General features: G+C 50.7%; 2 protein-coding genes across 4 annotated transcripts in view; both read left to right on the top strand.

Moving 5' to 3' along the window:
• Window positions 1–4,147, top strand: part of RTEL1 (regulator of telomere elongation helicase 1) — a 50,742-nt gene extending 46,595 nt beyond the window's left edge. Inside the window, exon 36 of the mRNA XM_063349977.1 lies at window positions 3,191–4,147. Coding sequence (XP_063206047.1) covers window positions 3,191–3,265 — 75 coding nt within the window. The 3' untranslated portion in view covers window positions 3,266–4,147. The remainder of the gene's footprint in view (window positions 1–3,190) is intronic.
• Window positions 4,148–8,683: 4,536 nt separating this feature from the next.
• Window positions 8,684–20,075, top strand: TNFRSF6B (TNF receptor superfamily member 6b). Of its 3 annotated transcripts, none has more exons than XM_063349980.1 (5): window positions 8,684–8,797; window positions 12,255–12,434; window positions 12,982–13,360; window positions 15,567–15,764; window positions 19,140–20,075. In XM_063349980.1, exons 2-5 carry the CDS (start codon window positions 12,393–12,395, stop codon window positions 19,415–19,417), a joined length of 897 nt encoding a protein of 298 aa, XP_063206050.1. In that variant the 5' UTR covers window positions 8,684–8,797; window positions 12,255–12,392; the 3' UTR covers window positions 19,418–20,075. The 3 variants fall into 3 exon arrangements, with proteins under 3 accessions (XP_063206050.1, XP_063206049.1, XP_063206048.1); XM_063349979.1 differs by lacking the exon at window positions 8,684–8,797 and adding an exon at window positions 11,704–11,811; XM_063349978.1 differs by lacking the exon at window positions 8,684–8,797 and having other exon boundaries at window positions 12,098–12,434.
• The last annotated feature ends 2,845 nt before the right edge of the window (window positions 20,076–22,920 follow it).

Below are 22,920 nucleotides of genomic sequence, written 5' to 3'. Positions count from 1 at the left end.
TAGGAAACATTTCTTTACCAAGAGGGTCAAACGCTGGAATAGGCTTCCTGGAGAGGTGGTTGATACCTCAATGCCCTTAATAATACGCTTTAACTTTTGTTCAGCCCTGAAGTGGTCAGGCAGTTGGACTAGGTGATCATTGTAAGTCCCTTCCAACTCGAAGTATTCCTCCTGTTCTATTCAGATTTCTAGTACAAAGCCATGATTGAGGAAACGAGCCATTTCCCATGGGTCATTTGTTATTAATGGCTTCTATATTTGCCACTTACCTGAATCATCTTGCCTAGTTATAGTGAAACTTCATCCCACGTTGTATCGGGTGATGGCAGGGAAAGAAAATATCTGTGTTTTTCTTAGCAAGGTGAATCAGAGCTTTGCTTTGTGGTAGCACACCACAGCCCTGTGAGGTAAATACAGTCTTAGAATTTGTAAAGATCAGGGAAGACGGATATAGTTTGAAGCAAATAATCAGAACATAATAGCAGACATACTGAGTCAGAGTAAAGCTCCATCCAGCCCAACGTTCTGTCTCTGACAGTGGCCAAAAAAGGATGGCTAGGAAAGGATAAAAGAACGTGGCAGGCACGAGTGATGATTCTTCCAGGTGGTCTCTCGGCCCCAAAGCTATTTGCAGCACAAAAAAATCCCTCAGCCAAAGATTGTTTCTGTATATAAGAAACCTCTGATGCATTTCCATTGCATTGTCTAGTTCCGTTTGAACACAAATGAACTTGTCATCCGTGTCCTACGGCAGGCAATTCACAGCTTAGCCGAACGTTATGTGAGGAACCATCTCACTTTTTTGTTGTCATTTTGAACCTGCCTCTTGCTAGTTCAGTTTAACGCCCCACTTGTTCAAAAAGGACAAACAAAATATGCTAGCAGTTCTCAAGAAAACACACCATGGATATCCTGTCCTTCGTAAGTGCACCTTTGGAGCCTTTCTGCTCAACATTTCACCAACAGCATTGAGCCATTCGCCTCCTCCATAGACAACATACATCAAAGTCCTTATTTCTAAGAATGTTTTTTTTTCCCCTTGCTCTGAACAACAAACTATTGGGTGTGGAGGATGTAAGAAGTGTCTTCTCATCAGCTGAGACCTTTTGCTCTACTGTTCAGGCACCTCTCAAGGCTCAGCATGACTGACATTCTAGTCTTTGTTGTGGAGAACATGAAACTATGTGGTCTCGTCACCTTTTCTTACCTCACTTATAGCATACTTTTCTAATGATGAATGGTTCTCAGTATACAGTAACGTTAGCTTGCTTATGACACGATTCAAGTGTAGTTTGGTTAATGAAAAGTCAAATATCTCGTAGTTTGGGGTATTACTTGAGGACTGATGGAGAGAAACGCTTCTCCCAGGGATGAGGCAAAACTGTTCTCTGCTAGTCATGCAGACGAGAAGGAAGAACAGCTTGGTTGAGAGCAGAGGATGGCAAACAGGAAGAAGGCTATTCCGCGTTTCTGTGAAACCGTTCCCAGAGGGACCATCTCGTACCGCTTTCATCTGCATTCCTACCCACGTGTTGGTTGTACAGACAATTGACTCCATTTGTGACAAGGGCCGTGGTTGTGATAGAGGCACCTTTACCAGCAGGAAATGAGCAACCATGTTTGTTGTGTCTGAGCTCTGAAGTCTCATCCGATGGCACTGGGCTTTGTCACCACTGACTGGGCTGGGATTGAAAACTCATCTTTTTGTCTTTGCTAACAAGTTACTCACTATGTTTCTTCAGCCCAAAAGCTCTTTAGCCTATATTGTCCTCTGAGGAAGTGACTAACAGCCTGTCATTTAAAATGCAATGACTTGGGTTTTGCAAATTGTGATGTCTCTTCCAAATTGTTGTTTTACTGAAATGGTTTAGTGGAGGCGAGAGGCAGTGAATAATTTTGGAACGTTTTGGAAGCTTTTGGAGGAGCAGACAGAATTTGCTACAGCTGGAGGGGTATTAAGAGGGATTAGTGCTGGTGCACGTCGGGTGTTTTTCAATGCGTTAGGGGAAGCCTTGCCAAGACTTTGCCAATATACGCTGCGTTTGGGTTTAGTTTTCTGTGCAGAGGTCTCTTGCTGCTTTTCAATGTTTAAGTGCATCTTTTATTCATGCTCTTTTTGCAAGTATTCCAAGAGAAACTGATTATTCTCATTTGGACTATCTGTAATGTGGGCAAATAATATAAGATTTCACAGTTATATGTTACGCTTAAAATTTTCAGAGCTCTTTGACAAATCACTGTTTATGGGGAGGTAAGATGACTTTTCCTCTCCCCCTCCATTTATGGCATTTCAATTAATGTTTCTAAAATCAAAATACCGGTGCTCAAACCTACTTTGCAGTCTACATCTTTTGTTACAATGATTAACTTTAATACTGCAGGGAAGCCTGCACAGTGCCACTGATGCAGGTAACCCATCACTTTAGCCTACTGAGCTGGTGATTTGCTCACAAAGAGTAATTTTTCCGAAATTTTTTTTACTTTCTCACTTTTGAAATAAGCAGAGCGTTTTAGTTTTACTAGTAATTTTCAAGATAGAAAAAGAACGGTTGGGGTTCATCTGCAGGTCAAATGGCTAAAGACCAGACCTTAAAATTTAAGATTAGTGAAGAAGCAAACTGAAACCTGGGTGGAGAAATAGTTGCCTCATATGCCCAGTCTTCTGCTGTTAACCGAGAAAGGTGTGTAACGGTATGAAGAAATAAACGTACATGGTTCCCCTGCAAAACTCTTGGTCATGACCACGTGTATCACCTATGTCCTGGTATGCCCAGGAAATCACTTCCTTCTCATCTGTGCAAGAGGAAGCAGGATTTCAGGGAACTCTTAAGCTATCTTACAGGATTTTGCTAATAACAAGTACAGCTGTGCTTCACAACAGCTCTTGCAAGCTCTGTATTTCCTTGTTCCTGTATTTCAGTGTTCCAGGTATGTCATTGCTGTAGCTGATCTGAGACAACTGCTGTAAAAAGCTTGTTGTTACCGTACTGTGAGACTTTCTTTTTCTTCCTTTGTATTACTAGCAGTTAAATAACTGACTGAACAGTAACGCTGCATTTAAAAATAGTAGGTACGATATCTTGGGGACTGTCAAATGACTAGCGTGGCTTATAGTTCATACTGGACAATAACAAACTTGACAGAGAAATTTAATATATTATCTATGTATTTTGTTCATTTATTTATATAGATGGTGAAGAAGTGCCCGGGGTGCCAGAGTGATGTGAAAAAGCAGCGATTAATCCAAGTTTTCTTCTGGTCATAATCTCACTGACAGAAAGGGCAAGTATTTTGTATCAGCAAAGGAAATTGCTGCACTCTCGCTCTCAACCTGAACAGAAGCAGGACAAAGGTTCTTTTAACCTTGGCTCTGGGTTTCACGCTGTGCACCAACACGTATCGTTTCTTCCTACAAAGGTGATCAAGTCCGAAAGGTCTCTCTCCTGCAGCGCTGGCAGGAGACAAAGCAGAGTATTGTCCTCTGTTGGAACTAAGAAGGTTAATTTCTTATTTTTATTAGCCTATAAATTCTACTGTGGCCACTCTTAGGCTGAAATTTTATATCCTGGGCTGTTATTCATGGGCCCTTCAGGTAATACCAGATCCTGGAAAAACCCTAACAAGAGTACTACAGTGGAACTGAGCTGGCTAAATAAGGAGACCAGACTACCCATCCTTACCACACTGGTGTTCCTGGAAGAAGTGATTCACATTCGTTGCTTGGTGTTTGGCAGCAGCTGCTGTCTCCAATACCAGAAGATACTGAAAGAATGACTTTTTAAAAGCAAATTCCAGTGGTTGGGTGGTGAGCAGAAACACTCCCTTGTGTCTGCTGTGCACCTCAAAGCCTGATTCTTTCCATCATGCTGGGATTTTTTGGAAACTTGCTACTAAGGAGGCTTTATTTTCTGCTCAGTACAGATATTTCCATTGTGCCTGTGTTATCTGATGTTTACTTTCCACGAAGAAAAAGGAACGAATTGATTTAAAACTTTAAATCATGTTAGATGGGTTAAAAAAAAAATTCCTTAATGCTTCCACTCTCTGTGAGTAGTGGATATAAGTGGTTAACCTGAAAAACTTACCAATTTTAAATCTTCAGTAGCTGCTATAAATTAAGCTATAAATAAAACCATTTTTGACTTGATTAGATTTTGTTTGATTTAAAAAAAAATAAAAATAAAATTACCAGATACAAAACCATTGGGTTTTATAGAATTCAAAACCGATGTCACTTCAAATCTCGGAGTTGCTGGGATATTGGTCCTCATTGAGAAATTTCTTTTTTCCGATTGGAATCCACTTTACCTAGAAACAGCCCGGTAGTGCCTGTGATACTCTGACTCTCGTGCCTTAAGATGTCAAATAACATGCGTGTTTTCAAGTCGGGGTTCACTGCGGTCAGACTATCAGAAGAACAGGAAAAGTGGCGTTCTTAAATGGCAGTGAAACAGGAACTTTCTGTACTTCATTAACTAATAATTGGAAATAATGAAGATTTAAACAGGAATGAAGGTGATTTGGGGCTGGCATATATTCTGACTTCTAAATCAGTGAATGAATTTTACCTTCTATCCATATATCTATTCAGTGCACTACCGATATGGGTTAAGATTCTGAAAACAAGAATAAATAATGCAGAGAAAACCCTAGGTATTTGAAATGTAAGTAGGAAAAAATACATGAATGTATGTATGTGTTGTAAAAATGAACAGAAAAAGATTTGGAGCGGTGGTGTCAAGAAGGCCGTAGTGTTAAACTCCTGTCTTTCAAAAGGACTCTGAATTCTGTAGCGTGGTGACTGCATTGTGTTTAATGATGGAAAAGCTGCATTTTGCTGGACTGAAATCTTCCCAGAAACATGGAAGACAACTTTGTTTCCCAAAACCAAAGTAACTCCATACCTGAAATGTGCTTAATTTTATTTGTTGAGGTTGCAGCTACACAAGTCATGCCCTGAGTGTTCTTATCAATTCTGAATTATTAATCTTTATCACTAATCTTTATCATTAGTTCTCTTTTGCTTTTTTAACAAGTATGGCAATAATGATTGCATTATAGATGTTTTAAAAAAAAAAAAAAAAAAAAAAAAGAGGATGCTCTCAGGGGAAGCAGATCAGGTCAGTGCTGATGTTTTGCAGTCGGCAGCTTTGGGGTAATCTGAATTCTCTACGTGGGGTAAAACCTCGCAGCTGCTTCCGAGCTGGTCCCTGCTGCTTCTTTCAGACGCTCGTTTTGAATTCTTGGTGCATTCTTTCGGCCTGGGCAGGCGGTGGAAGGGGAGGTCTAAGAGCTGAGTGAAGGCTGGGAGCAGTGAACAGTAAAATGTTATTTAGTGGTAAGATAGGGAAGAGCTCTCCCTGGGGAGAGCTGCAGCTTGCTGCTTATGCCACTGGAGGGAAACCACAGCACGGGACATGAGCTTTGAACACCTTCAGCAAAGCTTTGAACATCTTCAGCGAGGCGATGAAATGATGGCTTTGTTTAGGTTTGCCTGATGGAAATTATCTCCTATAGACTACAAAAATGCTGTAAGATCCAGCAAGGCTAAAGGAAATACTTAGAAGGTATGCGTGATTTGCTGGGACAAACATTATTACACACTAATTTTTTTTTCCTCTCAACTAGAATAGTTTCCTAGCTGTGCTTTTTCCTTGCCACTGGAGTTGTTTTAATTCTGGAGACTCCTCCTACCTGGGAATGCTCTGTCGTTACTGAGACAAGGCAGAGGAACTGCCTTAAAATATCTCAGTGCCTTCAAGAGATGTACATATTCCTTCTTTTATTCCTCAACAGTTAGATCATCTTGCTGAAGAGATTCACTGTTAGGTGCCTTCGCTAGCTGAACCCACCCCGGCAAGCTCTGAAACACTTCAATATCCCCATCAGCAAATCTGCTCTTTGCAGATGGAATCGGTTTGGAACCGGTCTGGTTTTGTTGCTGCTTTCTGGTGTTGTGGGAATTGCACTGCAGCAGGTCTGGAAGTCTCCCTCCTGTCAGCATCTCTCGGGCAGGGCAGATGGACACTAACGTGTACTGGTGGTGATGAGAGAGCATCCAGCCAGCAGGAGGGTTGTCCTTGTCTCCTCATCACCTAGTTTTAGTTTTAATAATGAACAGAATTTAATGATCCTGTCATTCCTCACCTATCTTGGAGAGGTTTGCTGAGAAGTTATTCCCATCAATTGAAAGAAAAAAAAAAAAAAAAAAAGGCAAACTGCTGCAATCCTGACCGGTGATGAGCAAATAGTCTTTTATGTGGTATTGTCCTTCACCAGGTTTTAGTGTAAGCCCAAAGGAACTCCTCTTGAGGGAGACCACAACTCTGAACTAAGGGTAAGTCTCAAGGTCTCTACCCTCGTAGATCACTTGGCATTACTAAATAGCAACCCCGTCACCTGTTAGGAGAGTGTTTATGGTGGGGCTTCCAGGGCATCCTTGCCTGGTTCATGGCAGACGCCCAGCAGCGATGTTATCTGACCGGTAATCAGACCTCTGGCCCTTCCCATTCCCAGCTCCCCAGCCTCTGCCCGGTAGCGGAGCGCTGTGTTGACGGTAGCAGGTTGCTCAAGAATTGCTTCTCACAAAGGACTACGTGCATGTGTTTCCAGCCCCCATCTTCCAAAGAAACGTTCAGAGGCCTGTGTGTCGCTGAATCTTTCATGACCTTGGTGTGGTCCTCCTAAATGTGTTTAGAGTCTTGCTTCCTCTCACCCCTGTCCCAGCAATAAAGCTGCTTCCAATGAAGCCTTGAAGAAGAGGGTCTCCAGGAACCAGCTGTCAGGGCGTGCTGCAGATAGAGATCTTCTGTCATCCTTGAAGTAGCTGGATTTACAAGAAGGAGAGACAGAGCGAATACATTATTTATGAAGACCAGAAAGTGAAAACGAATTGTTTCAGAAAAATCTATGTTGCTATAAGTGGTTAGAGGAACTGATCCAAACTTCTGCGTGCTCGGGGAGAGGGAAATCTATCATGGACACTCCTTGCTGATTTTGGGAAGCAAATGACACATGAGTTACAGATCATGAAGGAAGTAGATATTAATCTCTCTATTGCCCCTGCCTTGCAGTCCTATGACTATACCTGGAATATTGTCTCCAGTTTTAGCGGTGTGTCATTGAAAATTTTTTTGCCATTGTTTTCCCAAATAAAGCTGAAAGGACTTGGGAAAGAGACCAAAAATAACAAAGCAACTGTTTTATCCGGAAAGAGATGAACTGTGTTATTGCTTGGAGAAGTGGCTACTAACAGAGAGAGAGGAATTTCTTTGCTTTTCAGATTTTTCTCTGAATATTAGTGAGAAAACTGATTGTGCAAAAGTAGTTTCAAAAAGCAGTGCTGCCGTCGCCCTGAAGCTCTCGGAAGTGTGAAATGATGCCCTGTGTGGGGAAATGAAATCACAGCCATGAGAATATGATGCTGAATTCCTTTTCTAAGCTACCTCTGCAGGTCAGAACGTCAGCAGTGAGTTGAGTTGTTCTTTCCAGTGATCGGGCAGTGACCCCATAAACCCACTCTGGGAGGTTCATTTGGCAAGTAAAAGAACAGAGAGAAACAGATTAATTGAAGGTTGTTGTTCTGCCAGACTCGTATCTCCCTAAAAGATGGAGGTTGCCTGGGGAAGCCCTTGCTGTGCCATTGATGTGGTATTTCACTCTCTAAGTATTAATCTGACAAATCTTTATCATCGTTGAATTCAGAATGAAATTCATTGATGGTACGACGTTGCGGCGTGGTGAGGAGCTGCGTACTCCCTGGCGCATTGCATCCGTCCCAGCACTGGTCACAACTAGGGTACAGGGACTGCCATGAGGTGCCACCTGGGATGTGCCACCTACCTTTGTCTTGTGGGTTCCTCCATCTGTTAACAGGTGTAACCAGATGTTCTTTGGTGGGTTTTCTTTCACTTTAAGCAGAATACAGAGGGAGACGAGGAAGAAACTAAGCCGTTCAGATTACTTTTGAGTAATCCTTTCACAAACATCGCGGTATGACTGTTCATCATTTCAGCCGACTCACAAGTTTGCAAAAGTCTGGATGACTTGATTTCTGTTGCAGCTTCTTGGAAGAGTTTGGATGTGTCAGAAAGAGGGCTGGTAACAGCCTGAAGAACCATGTGAAGTCCATGTTAGGAAGACTGAGATCAGCTTTCTGCCCATCAGAGAAAGAAACGTGCTGGTGTTGCGCTGAGGCTGCTCTGAAATGCCGGCCTGTCCTCGGATGGGACGTGCCTCTGACAATAAAGGTCTCGCTTAAACTCTCCAGCAGAGCTTAAACTCTCCTGCCCTGTGCTGCAGGGTGAGCTGCAGTGCGGGCCGTCGTGCTTAATTCAAACCAGTGGTGAGTTTCACCCAAAAGAAATACCCTCCAGAGGCCATGCCTCAGTCCCAGAGGGAGTCCCAGGGGAGTGCTGCGAGATTAATTGATACCTTTAATTACGGAGGTGATTCATACTGAGGAAGCAAAGCCCCAGTAATCCTTGCCTCGGGCGTTATGTCAAAAGGTGTTACATATCATCAGGATTACTTTGAGGAGCTGCAAGTGACTGAGATAAACCAGCAGTAGAATTAACATCCATTTTAGAGTGGCCTGTGAAAATCGGCCAGTGCCCAGGCCCTGCCCCCTGCTTACCCAGCAGCGCTCTCGGACCGAAACGGTGAGCCCCTTTGACTCCACCTAGAGCCAGAGCTGCTGCTTTAACCATGGCGGGTAGAAACTGAGCTTACTGGAAGGAGCTTTGGATTCCTTCTGACCATCGGCGTTTAGTTCTCCTTCTGGGCAGCAGAAAACCAGGTTTGATTTTCTTTGTAAATTGTATGTTTAGCTCTTGTAGGTTTGATCTTTAACAGAATTAAGAATAAAGTCCAAGAGATTCACCGTCTGCAGATCCAGTGACTGGCACCTGGAGGTGAGAGGTTCATTCTGGTGCTGCGGAAGGCAAATGCTCAAATATTAATTCTCTCTAGTGATATGCTAACTGATTTGGCTGCTGGCTCCTGAGCAAAACAACCTCCGTGTCCTCCTGCCTCCTCACTATGGCTCCTTCACGGTTCCAGAGACTTTGCGTTTGCTTTTTGAGTGCGTGATCTGGTTTCGACTCTCCATGAATGCCTGTTCAGGGGGTCTCTGTGAGAATGAGACACTGCCTCCTCCTCGGGGGCTGCGGGAGGACGGGGGGAGGCTGTTGGGGACGAGCTCTCCGTTCCCTCTTCCCCAACAAGTGCCTGCGCACCTCCTCTAGGTACAGTCCTCTTCAGGACTCCTAGTTAGTGCCTGGGTGTAAACAAGGTGTTTGTGCCTGGGCTGTATATGTGGGATAATACTAATGTAACGGATGTAGCTATACGTGGAGGGAACAAGTGTGAGAAGAATATTTGGGAACACTGAGAGATGAGGACATAAGGAGCCCAGTTCTTGCAAAGGAGAAAGATGCGGCTGTACGGGGTTGCAGCTCAGACCTACGGCTCGGTCATGTGTGTTACAACTCTAACAAAATGTAAAGAATGCCACTCACTGTGGTGTTGGGCCTCCTGACACAAAACGGAGTACAAAATTCTCCAAACTAAATTTTTGAGTGATTCTGTATCTGGTGTTTGATGCTCATAACTGCTCAGCGGCCTGAGCTAGCCCGTAGAGCGGAGGGTGCGCAGAGGGATGGGAGATGCTTGAGAAAAATACGGATTGTGACAGCTGCTGGAGAAGCCTTTGTAGAGAATGTTGGGCTGGCTTATAAAACCAGTCTGTGTTCCTTGTGGGCAGCTGTATTCCTGAGTGGAATTCCTTTCTTGCAGCTCAAACAATGGGGGGGGGGAATTTTTTCAGACCCCCAGCGTTGGGGCAGGCAGGGATACCGAGGGTTGCTGTTTTCCAAGACAGCGGCTGGGGTCCTCTCCATCAGAGGTCTTCAGAGCAGACGGCAAAGCTTGACCTGAGAGCAGCCAGACTATAAATGGCAGTTCCAAAGAAAATGACTTGTTGGGAGGATATTTTAGAGGTGCTTCACATGGCGACGTTTGAGAAGTTGTACATATTAGGCAAGTGTGTTTATGGACTGGCTACTCTTTTCAAACTGGTCTCCTACATGCTTTCGTTGTGAGCAAGCAGGGCTTTGCCGGCTGATGGTTGTTATCCCTATTTTCTCTCAAGAGACGGGACGGGTGGTGGTGCTCTGTTGGTCTAAAACCTCCCAACTGTTTTTTTCCCAGTCGCATGCCTGCTGTTCCACATGCCAAGCCGGGGATGAGCAGAGCCCTGCCTGAGGCACAGGGGTGGCTGGGGGTCCTGGGAGCCGCGGGCTGTGTCGGTAGGAGAGGCCATGAGGAGCTGGTGGGGGTTTTGTGACGGGCAGCGACAGCAGCCCAGGGTGCGGATCACAGCATGCTCTCTTGCCCTTTTCACAGGTGAAGACGGCAAATTGGGACATTAACAGGGCTGTAGTACAAAACCCATCAGATTTCCCAGCTGAGTGCTCTGTGTGTTAGGATGTGATTTATATGTAGGTGTCTTTTCTTCTCTTCCATTGATTGGAAAGTTTAAAAACAAGAAAAAAAAGCTAAACTTTTTTCTGAGTTAGCTGGTTGGAATCGGTTGCAGCTACTCCCTTCCCCTCTCCCTTGCGGCACCGTTCCTGATAGGAGAGATGGTGTTTGGGAGGAGATGAAAAAGCAGGTTTTTGCATACAGAGTGCGCTGTGCTCTGCATGGGCTCGGTAAGGAGCACTCCTCCTTTTACCCCAAAGAATAGGTAAATTCTGTGCCCTTTCTCCTTCCCCTTCTGCTTGTGGTACCTGAGCAGGTACAGCTGGAGTGGAGGGATGGCCAGCCTCTGCCTTCCCAGCGTATAAAAGCGCTTTGCAGCGGTGCCCTGGGATTTTCCTGCCTTCAGAGGGAAGAACAAAGTACATGAGTCTGATCTATTTAGGCCATGCCGAGCGAGCAGGCATCGGTAAACATGCTCCCTCCTGGCTCTGCTAAGCAGGGTACTTATCAAGCTAAGTTCAGTTTCCATTGAAATCCTCGGGGTCCAAGACTTATGGCAAAGTGTCACCCATAAGATATTTAAAAGCCAACCTCCTCCGCTGCTGGATGTTGTTCTCCCACAAAAGGTAACTCGTACGTGTTTTAGTGTTGCGGTGGGAGTTAGTGTCATCCTCAGTGCTCCTGAGAGGAGACAGCTGAAGCTCTGAGCCGGCTTCAAGAATGCGTTGCCTAACCAGTAACAACCTGGGCTGTTTTAGCAGGGTCAGCGCCCTCACAGCGTGCGGGGGGCAGGATGGGGTCTCTCAGCGGAGCCCCCGGGCAGAGCAGGGGCTTGCTCGCGTTCTCAGCAGCCCCCCCAGTGCCGCAATCGGTGTTTACGGCCAGGGCAAGCAATGACACCTCTGGGCTGTATTTGGGGGCAAACTTTGTCCCCAACAGCAAGAGACAAATGCCGTTCCTGGGAAGCTATTTATCATTTGCAACCAGAGAACAGCGCGTTCGCAGGGGACTTTCCCTGCCTTTCCCCAGCCAAAAAAAAAAAAAAAAGAGTCCTCAACGTACCACTATAAAACTTGCAGATTCCCAAATCCCACCTGCCTCCTCCCTCCGCCCAGGTAAATACGCTCTGTTGCCCTCGGAGCTCCGCATCTTTACGCAGAAGCGGGAGCGAAAGCAGCGCTCGGGGAGCAGCGGGCGGCGGGGGCCGGGCGGGGGTGAGGGGGCCGGGCGGGCCCGGGATGCCGCGGCCGCTTGCGCAAGAGGGGTCTTTCCCGGGGCCCGGGGCTATAAAGGTGCTGCCCGGCGAGGAGAGCGGTGCGGAGAGGCGCGGTGAGGACCGGGGATGCGGGGCGGGGAGCGGAGCCGCTCCCGGGAATGGGATGGGGGGGTGGGAGGGAGGGCGGAAAGGCAGCCGCTCCCGGGGGACGGGACGAGATGGGATGGGATGGGGAGGGAGGGAGGCCTCGGCTGCTCCCCCACCACTTCACCCCCTTCTGCCCGGTCCTTGGCCGCTGCTGCAGGTCCCGCCTGCTCCCGGGCTGGGGGTGATTTTCCTCTTCCGAGCGCTTACGCATGTCGGGGCGATGAGTGCGTCAGGAGAAGTCGCAGCCTTCCACCGGCGAGCCCGTTCTCCGCCGTGTTATAAGACTCTGTTCTGTCCCTGAGCTGGGGAGAGACGGCATCTCCCTCGGAGAAAGGACTGTCTGAAAAGCAGACAAGAAAACAGCCTTTCCAAACAGCCCTTACCCGTCTCTTCTCTCTCTGCTTTAAAGCTGGACAGCTGGATCGGCGCTGCTGCTACAGAGAGGAGCTCCAACCCAGCTGTTCTCCTCAGAGCCTGTGCCAGCCTCTGAGGAACCCTCCCTGACTCCCCAGGTTTCAGATCGCGGTGCTCGGAAGCCCTCGGTGCTATGCTGCCCTGCCACGTGCCGAATTTAAGGCATCCGTCCAAGGTAACGTACCATCTGCTCTTAAGGTTGGGCGCACGTGCTTTGAAAAGGAAAGGGAGGATGAAGAAGTCCCTGGGATTCTCTGGTCCTATACTGAGTAGCTGGGTTTCAAAAAAAGTTTTGAGTTCCTATGGAGCACCCCTGCATTTGCTAGTTTGGGAAACTTCCCGTCTGCGAAGGTCTCACCCCAAATGGTGGGGAAGCGAGTGGGCTGCAAAGAGGAGGAGAATGTGCTGGAGCTGCTTTTGGTGCCAAATGAGGCAAATGGGGTTGCGAAGGCACCACAAAATGGGTTTGGGAAGCGTTGTTTGGGAAGGATGCTTTGTCACCTGGGATGGCAAGTGGAGGGCGATGGGGAGGCACACGGGGCACAGCGGCTGGTCCCCGGTACCACTGTTGCTTCACCCCCGGGGCTGGGGGGAGCACCAGGTGGGAGAATACTTTATTGCATCTACAAGAGTAATGAATTCTGTAACACAACAGCCGTGTTTGCTGCTTCTGCCTCTGTGAGAGGAGGAGCTAAGGGCCCTTTGCGCTCTCTTCGCTGTAGTGGATGTTTGCCCCTCTCCTCCTCGTCCTGGCTGAGCTCGGCTGCAGCGCCCAACCCACTTACCAATGGAAAGACGCTGTGACAAAGGAGCAGCTCACCTGCCAGCAGTGCCCGCCGGGGACCTTCGTGGCACAGCACTGCACCAGGGACAGACAGACGGTGTGCGCACCCTGCCCGGATTTGCACTACACGCAGTACTGGAACTACCTGGAGAAGTGCCGGTACTGTAACGTCATCTGCGAGGAGAAGCAGGTGGAGGTGCAGCAGTGCAATGCCACCCACAACCGTGTCTGTCAGTGCCAGGAGGGCTACTACTCGGACATGGAGTTCTGCATCAAGCACTCCGAGTGCCCGCTGGGCTTCGGCGTAGTGAAACTGGGTAAGTACCCTCGCCAGGCGGCTGTGGCAGTGGGGTGTGGGCTTGTGAGGCTCTGTCACACCCCGAAATCTCTGCTGGAGCTAAAAATCAAGGAGAAATACAGCAGCTGGTGATTGCCCATAGCCTGACCTAGTCCCTTTTTGCTCACCAGCGCAGTGCCGTCCTCGCTGGCGTGCGAAACTGCTCCTGGCTCCTTTTCCAAGGAGTGATTTGTTGGGGGGAGGGGTTTTCTCCTGCTTTCATTCTGAAAGCCTTTGAAATCCCCCAGCGCCGCGCTTAGATGGGGCACGGCGATCCTGGTTACCTGCTTCGCCTGCCGCGACAGGCAGAGCCGGGCCGTGATTCACCCGTCCCCGGAGCAGCAGCTCGTCCTGCCGGGGCTCTCGGCAGGTGGAAAAGTCCGGGCGGCTCCTACTCCTCTGTCAGCTCCCTTCTCCTTGCAGGCAGGTAGCCAGGGAGCGGGGAATACTATCTATCTGGACTGAAAAGTGCTGCTAATGATGCAAGGGTAGGGCCAGTGAATGTGTGTAGCTCTGGGGCTGGGTTTTGTGGTTTTTATTGAGCAATTTTGAGAGGCTGTTTTTAAAACATGAAATGGATATGTGGAGAGGTTCCAAAACCATAAAATCAGCCTAGTTTCGATTCACATCTGGGGGAGATTCACGAGTCCGTGACTCGGTCCCCTGGTGAGCTGTAGGTCATGGGGGATGTTAGGGGGTTTATTTTGCGCTGTTTCCCCACACAAATTTGCCTGCTCCCTTACCCCCATTTGTGTGTGTGCATGCTTTCTGAAAATACACGTTGCCTACGTGTGTGTTTCCCTCTCGCTCTCCCCTGAATCACCGAGGACCAGGCTCTATGTGGGAACCACGGCTGGGTCTAATACAACAGTGTGGGCAGCAGCAGTAAAAACAGCATTATCTTGCTCCGTGCTTTGAAACGTGGAGGCTTTTGAAGTCCTTCCGTGCATGGCACAGGAGAGCGCCAGGCTCCCAGGCCAGAGGAGAAATACCTGTTGCCTTCAGCTGATGCTTATGGTTGAGTTTCGGGGTTTAATTTTTCTATAGGATGTGACTGTTACAAAATGAGGTAATGCAGCCAAAGGTGAACTGGTTCTCCAGGCAATGCGGGGAAGCCCTTTGAAATTAAACATCAAATTTGGCTGGAGGGTTGGCTGTAGGACTGAGGAGCCCTGCCAGCAAGTTGGGCCATTTGAGGAGAAGCTAATTTTTTGTCATTGCTGTTTATTTTTTACCAATGGCTTCTTGCGTGGGGAATGATGGCATCCCAGCCCAGACATCTGAACCAGCAAGGACTGAGCATCCAGCGCGGGTGGGCAGAGCCCTGGATGGGGACAGTGCGGACCCCGTGATTGCGGAGCGGTGGCTGCGGGCAGACCTCGCTGGTTCTCGGGTTGGACGGGTGCTTTGACCCATGTGCAGTTCCTCTGGGGGCAACGAGCTTCTTGTGGGTTTCCCCTTTGCAAATACTGACTCGGGTGTCGGGGTCATCAGCTGGGCTGGCTAGGACATGTCCTGGTAAAGCCAAAGCAATGGCCTCGAGTGGGTTGTGACAAGGTAGAAACCTTGTCCTTAACTAAATATATGAGGAGGAGATGAAAAGGGGTGTGAGATCTGCTGCCGTCAGGGCCCTTCCGTCTTCTCGCAGAGAATGTGTAAGACACCCTGATGCAATCTCGCTCGCATGGCACTGTCCCTGAGAAACAGCGGCGGGTCTGGCCCGGAGCCTGGGTGGGAAATGGCAGCGCTGCAGAAGTGAGCAGAGCTTTCACCTTCTCAGCGACTTTTACTTTCACTTGGCCAGGAGCCTCCTGACTCTGCTGTGAATCAAAGGGCTGCTTTGGCACTCGGCTCGCCCATCGCCCCAGCTGGTGTCTCCTGCCCAGGACGTGGCCCTTTTCAGTAGCAGATGGGATCTCCTCTTGTGTCTGGAGGCTGGTGACTATTTATCAGCACGCGCCGAACGCTTTGGCTTGGGAAATGACTGGGGAAAGTGTTTGTGTTCACCCAAAAGATGGATGCTTCCTAGGGGAGTTGCAGGCGGTGATCATTTCCAAAGCATCACTCTCGTGCTCGAGTGGTATCTGGCACTCTTTGCTCTGCCGGCATCGGCCCCAGCTCTTGCCCCTGCTCCCTTGCCAGCTTGTCACCCTGGGCTGACTGTCCCCTTGCCTCCCTGTGCACAGGTACCCCCTTTGAGGACACCCAGTGCCAAGCATGCCCCCGTGGCTTCTTCTCTTCCTCCAACTCCAGCACCAAGCCGTGCCAGCAGCACCAGGACTGCGAGCAGCAAGGGAAGGTGACCAACGTGCAGGGCAACCAGTACCACGACACCCTCTGCACCACCTGCAGACTGGGGAGAAGCAACAGCACGCAGGGACCAGGTGAGCCGCGGGCAGAGGAGGGGGGATGCTGGGACCACGGTGCTGCCAGGGCGAGAGCGAACTTTCTGGCGGCTTTTTCCTATTTAGATCCAAAATGAGGTGAAATAGCTGGGAACGGTATGGAGGGATCCATAATTAATAGTAATTATGGATAAAATATAGACGGTCTGCCTTCCTCTTCCTCCAGGGTCGGTCGTGTAGGGCAGGGACAGGGTGCAGGGCTTAAGCAACGGCCACTGCTCAAACCAAAGCCCGTGCAGGCTCCTTGCCCGGTGAGAACAAAGAGCTGGCAGTGAAATGCTGCCACTTCTTACCAGGGACTGGAATAACCGGGGATACTGGGACACGAGGACAGATTTGGCTGTCACGGATAGCTCGCAGTGGTAACCGATGGCCGGCAGTCATGTAACCAGGCGCGGTGTGAAGGGCTGAGCCACCCAGCTCAGCTCCTGGTGCGCCTCCTGCGCTCCCTTCTCCCAGGCTTCCACCCCATTTACCAGGAAGGTTTTATTGGGGCCGCAAACCTTGTCTCATGCAGATTAAATGGAGCACAGTCCAAGATACGTTGGAGGCTCAATGTAGGGTGGATTTTGACCCCTTAGGTGAAGAAGTAGGGCCACGGTGCCAACTGTGTCACCATGATAGCGCAAACGTAGTGCTGAGCCTTGGTGGAGGCTGAAGGTTGGGCAGGAGCTGCCGGCAGGCACAGATAGGGCAAAGGAGGGGGGGAGGGTGAAGGGCTGGCTTTGGGGTGCTTTGTAACATGCACCCCGACAAGTAAGGGGATGAGAAAGGGACTGAAAACCATCTCAAGGGCCTGATGGCAGCTGAGGTGAAGCAGGCAGCCGTTTCGAACTACCTGCTCTACTCAGAGCATCCAGCCAAGATACACAGGGGACAAATCCAATGTGACTGGTCTGGGTGCCAGTGAACCTGCACCCTTGGACTACTAAAAAAAAAAAAAAAATAATCAATTATAGAGCCATAGAACAGCCTATGCCAGAACAGGCTTTGAAAGTTCATCGATCCGACCTTTTACGGAAAAGGGAGCCTGGATGAGATCGTCTGGCACCCTGCCCAGCCGTGTCTTGAAAACCTCCAGTGATGGGGACTCTGCTGCGTCCCTGGGAGGCAGTCCCAGGGATTGACTCTTCTCACCGTAAAAAAAATTTCTTTCTTCCATCAAGACGAAGCTTGAGCTTCAACAAGAGCGTCTCCTCCGTGGTGACGCAGCAAGGAGGCTGGTCCCTGCAGCAGCGTGCGAGAGGAGATCTTGCCTTTCCATCCTCTCCTGGCACGGCCGACGCGGGCCATTTCTGCTTACGAAGCCTGACTCACGCCACAAGCTCCTTGCCAGGAGCGTGATCGCGCCGGAGAGCGGAGATGGAAAGCTCTGTCATCAGCGGGCCGCGGTCCCGGGGAGGGGGCGGCTGTCAGGTGAAGGCTGCATCAGCAGCACGTGCGCTGACACTCGTTAGGCAGCAGCACCCGCGGCCAGACTGGCCTTTCAGCTATTTATAGAGCGAGAGGAGACCCGTGAGCAATGGGAACTGAGGGGTATTTTTAACTCTGGTTAATCATGATTTCACTCGGGAAGCGTGCGGGCACCTGCCTCCCTCCCGGCTGCAACGGCAATTGCAGAAGCAATTCAATGTAAACCCCGAGTTTGCAGGAGAGGCAGAGTGTGGGCAAGGGAGCCCAACCCACCCCGCTCTAACCGGCAACACCGTTCCCAGTTTACAACGGCACAAAGCTGGGCCAGTCTCTCCCTGATTGAGTAATCGTTTGGCCTTGATCTCTTGAAAATTCTTTGTGATTTCATTCCTTACGCTGGACGCGCTCCAGCGGCACTTTAACCAGCTGGGACAGAGTCTGTCCAAAAGCTCCCGTCTGGGCTGCGCCTGCAGCTTGTCCTGTCCCGAGATGTAAAAATCTGCGTGGGAAAATAGAAACTTTCAGGAAAAATAACATGTGTAAATACTTACTGTGATTACTTCACTTTTTGTGGACTTTCCCTCTTTCCCTGCTCCCCAGCAGGGAGGAGCATGGAAAAGGTATGTTTACCTTTTTCAAAATTACAGGAACTTTTACACATTGTTTTCCTAACTGCCCTGTACAGGATGGGCCACTGCTGGGAAATCCAGCCTGTGGCGGGGGCTGGACCCAGCCTTGTGGGGCAGTTGGCTGGCAGAGGTGGGCCTCAGCCAGTTCATGATACTGTATTCGGTGCTTTCCTCCTCCTCCTCCTTCCTTCCTTCCAACCTCATTTTTTCCACTTGCAAAATGTTTATTCTGACCCACTTGTTCCACCGCACACCTGCCAGCAGCACAGCCGGCAGCTCTCCCTCTTCCCCCTCGACTTGGGCAAAGGATGAGCCCCTGCAAGCCCGATGCTGCCGCGTCCTCGGGCAGGGACTCGCGCTCTGCTTGGGCACCCGCGTGCGTGGGCAGAGCGGGGTAGGGGGCCCCCAGCTCCTGTTCATGGATGTACGTGGCCACGTGAGCTAAAATACCCTCCCGAATCTGGAAGAAGGGTTGTGAGTGGCAGGTTTCCTGGCCAGGGCTCACTGGGCTGGGACCCCTGGTCCCAGCTGCAACTGGAGAGCAGCACCCAGGTGAGGACAATGTCATAGAATCATAGAACAGTTTGGGTTGGAAGGGACCTTTAAAGGTCACATACTCCAGCCTACCCTGCAATGAGTAGGGACGTTGTCCCAACGTGCTGGAGGGAAGGGATGCCATCGAGAGGGACCTTGTTAGCCTTGAGAGGTGGGCCTGTGTGAACCTCATGAAGTTCAACAAGGCCAAGTGCAAGGCCCTGCACATGGGTTGGAACAATCCCAAGCACAAATCCAGGCTGGGCAGAGAATGGATGGAGAGCAGCCCTGAGGAGAAGGGCTTGGTGGTGTTGGTTGATGAGAAGCTCAATATGAGCTGGCAACGTGCACTGGCAGCTCAGAAAGCCAACCGCACCCTGGGCTGCATCCCCAGCAGCGTGGGCAGCAAGGCGAGGAGGGGGATTCTTCCCCTCTGCTCCACTCTGGGGAGACCCCCCTGCAGTGCTGCCTCCAGCTCTGGGGCCTCCAACATAAGAAGGTCATGGGCGTAGTCTAGTGGGAGATGTCCCTGCCCATGGCAGGGGCTTTGGAACTAGATGATCTTTAAGGTCCCTTTGAATCTAAACCATTCTATGATTTTATGAAGATCAGGTTACTCAGAGCACCATCCAACCTGGCCTTGAATGTTTCCAGGGATGGGACATCTGCCATCTCTCTGGGCAGAAGTGCCACGGAGAAGCTCAGTGTGGCTGTGACCTGCTCTCCTGGTGTCCCATGTCACCTTCCCTCTAACCTCCAGATGGTTTTCTCCCATCAGCTCTAGGAGACGACGACTGTGAGCAAGCCATGATAGACTTCGTGGCATACCAGAACATCCCCATCAGAAAGCTGAAGCGCCTGCAGCAAATTCTGGAGCGCTCGCCTAGGAAGCAGGCGCTGGAGAACAGGGCGGTCATCCAGGAGAAGTTCAGGGCTTTCCTCATCCACCTCAAAGAGGGGCACTACGAGGTCACCAAGGAGCTGCTGGACGCGCTGCGAGCTGCCAAGCTGCACTCCATCGAGGAGAAGGTCCGCGAGCGCTTCCTCCTGGACTGAGAACATGACATGAACTTTTTGGGTGGTCTTTGTTTTTTTGTTTGGTTGGGTTTTTGTTTGGTTTTGTTGTGTTTTTTTTTCCTTTCTCCTGTGGCTTCATTAATTTATTAATCTTTCCAAACCTAACTTGAAGTGCAGCGTCGAGATGAGCGATGGGTCAGAGTGAAACCGTCCTGTGGCAGCTGCAGGGGGTCCCGCGCTGCACGTGGGTACCGCTGCCTCCGGGCCGGGATGCAGCAGCATCCCTGCGCCAGCAGCTCCTGGGCGCTCCCTGGGTGCTGGCCGCTGATTTTCCAGCACTCGGCAAGGGCCAGTATTTTATCAGAAGAGAAACGTGTGACCAGGGTTATATTTTTTTTCTGCGGAAGAACCCAGCTCTCCCTTTTTAGACAACTGTCTGGCTTTGTTTTAAAATGTGTAGGTTTGGTTTGGTTGTGGTTTTTTGTAGTTATTTAACAGTATTTCCTGCAGAGGATTCATGTATGTTTGTCTGTCGTGCTTTGTTTTGAGAACATTTCAGACACACATTGGGTGTAGGATGCCCATGAAATCACTGGTACAGCCGGCTTTAAAGTTATTTCTAAACTACTTGTTTTTATACTGTGTATGAGAGCTGTTTTCTAAAGAAAGAAACCAAAGAAATTATTTTATTATACGATTCTCTGTCACCAGAGTCCTTTCCTAGTCTCATTTGGAGGAGAGAGGTGATGTTGCGAGTCCCAGACCGTCGCCTTCTGACTCGGTTTACCCTTGCCCCTTTTTCGCACGTGCTTCGCCCCACGATCGCACACCAGCCACCCGCATGATACGCCAGCCTCCGTGAGCCGCGGCGAGGCTGAATGCCAGCGGGACGTGGCCTGTCTGCCTTGGGATTTGCCGCCGGTGCGGCCGGGGTGAAGCTCACGCCTCTTGGGTCAACCCAAGCGTGTCACCCTGAGCCCCCAGTCTGTCCCCGCACCCCACCGGACGCTGTGGCCAGCGAAGAGGTGCTTAGTCAGCCAAGAGCCGTGACTTGGGGCAGTCGTGCTGACTGCAGGCGGGTTTTTTTTAGAGCCTTGCAGATGTCACTTAGGGAAGTCAACAAGGGTGACCCTTTTCCAGCTTGTAGCGATGATGACGCAGAGCCTACATCTTCTGCCTTGAATGAGTTTGGCTTTTTTATAGCTCTTTTTTAGCTGAGTAATTGCCAGGAGTAGTTTGTGGTTCAAAAGCAGAATATTTTTCCCCAGCTAGGAGCTGTTATGAGCACTCTGAAACATGTGCTATGTGGAAGTGCCCCCACACTTCCCCCGGGCGAGGAAGGCTGACATAACCCAGTACAAGAGGGGATTTTATCCTCCCCTTGCTGCCCACAGACTCATCCTGGGCTTTTCCTGCTGCAATGACAAGTAGTTCATCCATGGCGGGCTGGATGAACAGGGCTGGACCTGGGGGCAGCTCCGGAGCTCCAGAGTCCCCGGATGACTGCTCGCGTCTCCCCCTTCCAATGCCCAGTTGTCACCAGCTCTAATCTCTGCCCTTCTGAGCTGTGTTATTCCAGTGGGCTGCAGCTGAGTCCCCTGGCGTGACTTAATCCCAGTCCCTTGGCAGCAGCGAAAGGCCGATGGCGCGGTCCAAGAGCAGCTGGGCAGGAGACAAGGCGGGCTTCCATCGGAATACTGTGAGCAACGAATTACTGCTGCAGCGTGGTGGTTTTCCCCGCCGCAGGGGGGAAGGCAGGACACCCAGGGCTGATGGGCCGAAGGCTGGAGCAGCCGGAGCCTCCGGCGTTGGCTGCGGCTTCTTGCGGGATTCCCATCCTGCTGCATTGCAGTTAGTCTTGACTCGGCACCAAGGATTCGGCGTCCTTGGTCTAAAGAAGAGGAATGGAGGGTTGTTAGTGTAGGAACTGCCTCCTGGTCTCTGTCCACACCACCCTGGCTTCTTCAAATACTTTTATCCTGAGAGCTGGGAGGGGAGGGAGGGAGGGAAAATGAAAATATTGTCGGCAAGAAGCTGGTAATTGTTATCTTGGATGCTGGTTTAGTTGGGTGATTTTTTTCCAGAGAAAGAGGTGCCTTTTCTGCATATTTTTTGTGATAAAAGACCTCAGTCCTGAGATGGTAGTGCCCATGGGGCACCATGGCTGAGCTCGGGGTCTTGGGACACCTCGTGTTGTCCTTGGAGCTTGTTGCCCTCTCACCAGCAAGGCCAAATCCGGGGTGCAGGCTGGAGGCTTCCATCAGTGAGCCAGAAGGCAGCCAGCTCCGGTCCCTGGGCTCCCGGTGGAGCTGCGGCTGCTCACCGGTGGCTTCTCACGGCTGTGACGTGGCCGGGGGCTCCACGCGGGCCCAGGCACTGGCAGAGGTTAAGGCGGAGCGGCTGCGGTTCAGCCGTGCGCCGTCCTGCGCTCGTCTCCCCGCGTCGACGCGCCGAGCGATGCCGGAGCCCAGCGGCTGCTGAACCCAGACCGGGCAGGGATCCCCCCGCGCTCCCAGCACCCCTCCTCCTGCCGGGCTCGCCCGGGAAGCATCTTTCCTGCTGAATGCCAGCACAGAGTAGGGGTGTTTGGGTTTTGTTTGGTTTTTTTCTTGTGGTTTTGAGGGTTTTGTTTGACACCGTGAGTGCTCCGTCCCACCTGGACATCCGTCTGCACAAGACCCTGGGCAGATAAAGCAAATGCAGCAGCTGCTTTTGCAGGCTCGTTCCCACCCAGAGGTTTGCGAGAGCTCGGGTGCCACCGCTGCGACCCCGAGGGGACAAACACCCCCACGCGTAGGCGGCGCAGGCGTGAGGAGCCACCGGCTCCTTCCCGTCCTCCTCTCCTGAGCCGTGCTGCCTTGCTGAGCCCCCGCGGCCCTCCCAGCACTGACCGTGGGTCGACCGCGTCTGACCAACGCTGGGACGGGCGTCTGTCACCCCTCAGCCGCGCCAGATTGCAGCGGGGGCCACAGACCTCAGCTCACCGGAGCAGGAGAGGATGGTTAAATAACCGGGGATGGCCCAGCCTGTGCCAGACGAGCTCCGCGCTGCCGGCCTCCCCCGGTACAACCGGGACCGAGGGTCTGGGGAAGGCAGGAGATGCTCTGAGCCACCCGGCAGCTCCCAGGATGTCTCACGAGCACCCACGTGTTGTTCTCTCGCTCTGCCCAGGTGGCTTTGACCCGGCGGTGGCTCGGTGGGCGTTTGGATGCTGGCGTGTTACAACCCAGGTTGGAGGGTCCCTTTGGGAGCTCTCCAGGCCGGCGGCGTTCCGGGCAGCGGTGCCGTTGGCGGGCTGTGCGTCAGCAGTGCTGAGCTCTCCCCAGGCCCCCCACTGCCGCGGTCCACAGCCTCCCCCCGCCCCGCGTCCCCTCATGCTGAGTTAGTTGGAATTTCTGCCCAGCAAAGGTTCTCCTCCTGTGGGCTCACAGACGATGCGACAGCGGGGGATCTTTCTGGTAAATATTGACCTTTCTAACAGCGTCCAAACACCCCAGCGTGTGAGTCCCGCTCGGTTTCCAGGAAATGGGCTTTGCTGGAAA

Source organism: Chroicocephalus ridibundus, chromosome 12 (genome assembly GCF_963924245.1).
Source record: "Chroicocephalus ridibundus chromosome 12, bChrRid1.1, whole genome shotgun sequence".
Lineage (NCBI taxonomy): Eukaryota > Metazoa > Chordata > Aves > Charadriiformes > Laridae > Chroicocephalus > Chroicocephalus ridibundus.
Note: the sequence above shows the minus strand (reverse complement) of the source record. Positions and strands in the feature narration are given on the sequence as shown.

Excerpts from the sequence above, each read along its gene's own strand:
- TNFRSF6B (XM_063349980.1), top strand. The coding sequence starts at position 12,393 with ATGCTGCCCTGCCACGTGCCGAATTTAAGGCATCCGTCCAAG. Across the intron at positions 13,361-15,566 it reads CTTCGGCGTAGTGAAACTGG|GTACCCCCTTTGAGGACACC; the intron begins GTAAGTACCCTC and ends CCCTGTGCACAG. Across the intron at positions 15,765-19,139 it reads CAACAGCACGCAGGGACCAG|CTCTAGGAGACGACGACTGT; the intron begins GTGAGCCGCGGG and ends TTCTCCCATCAG.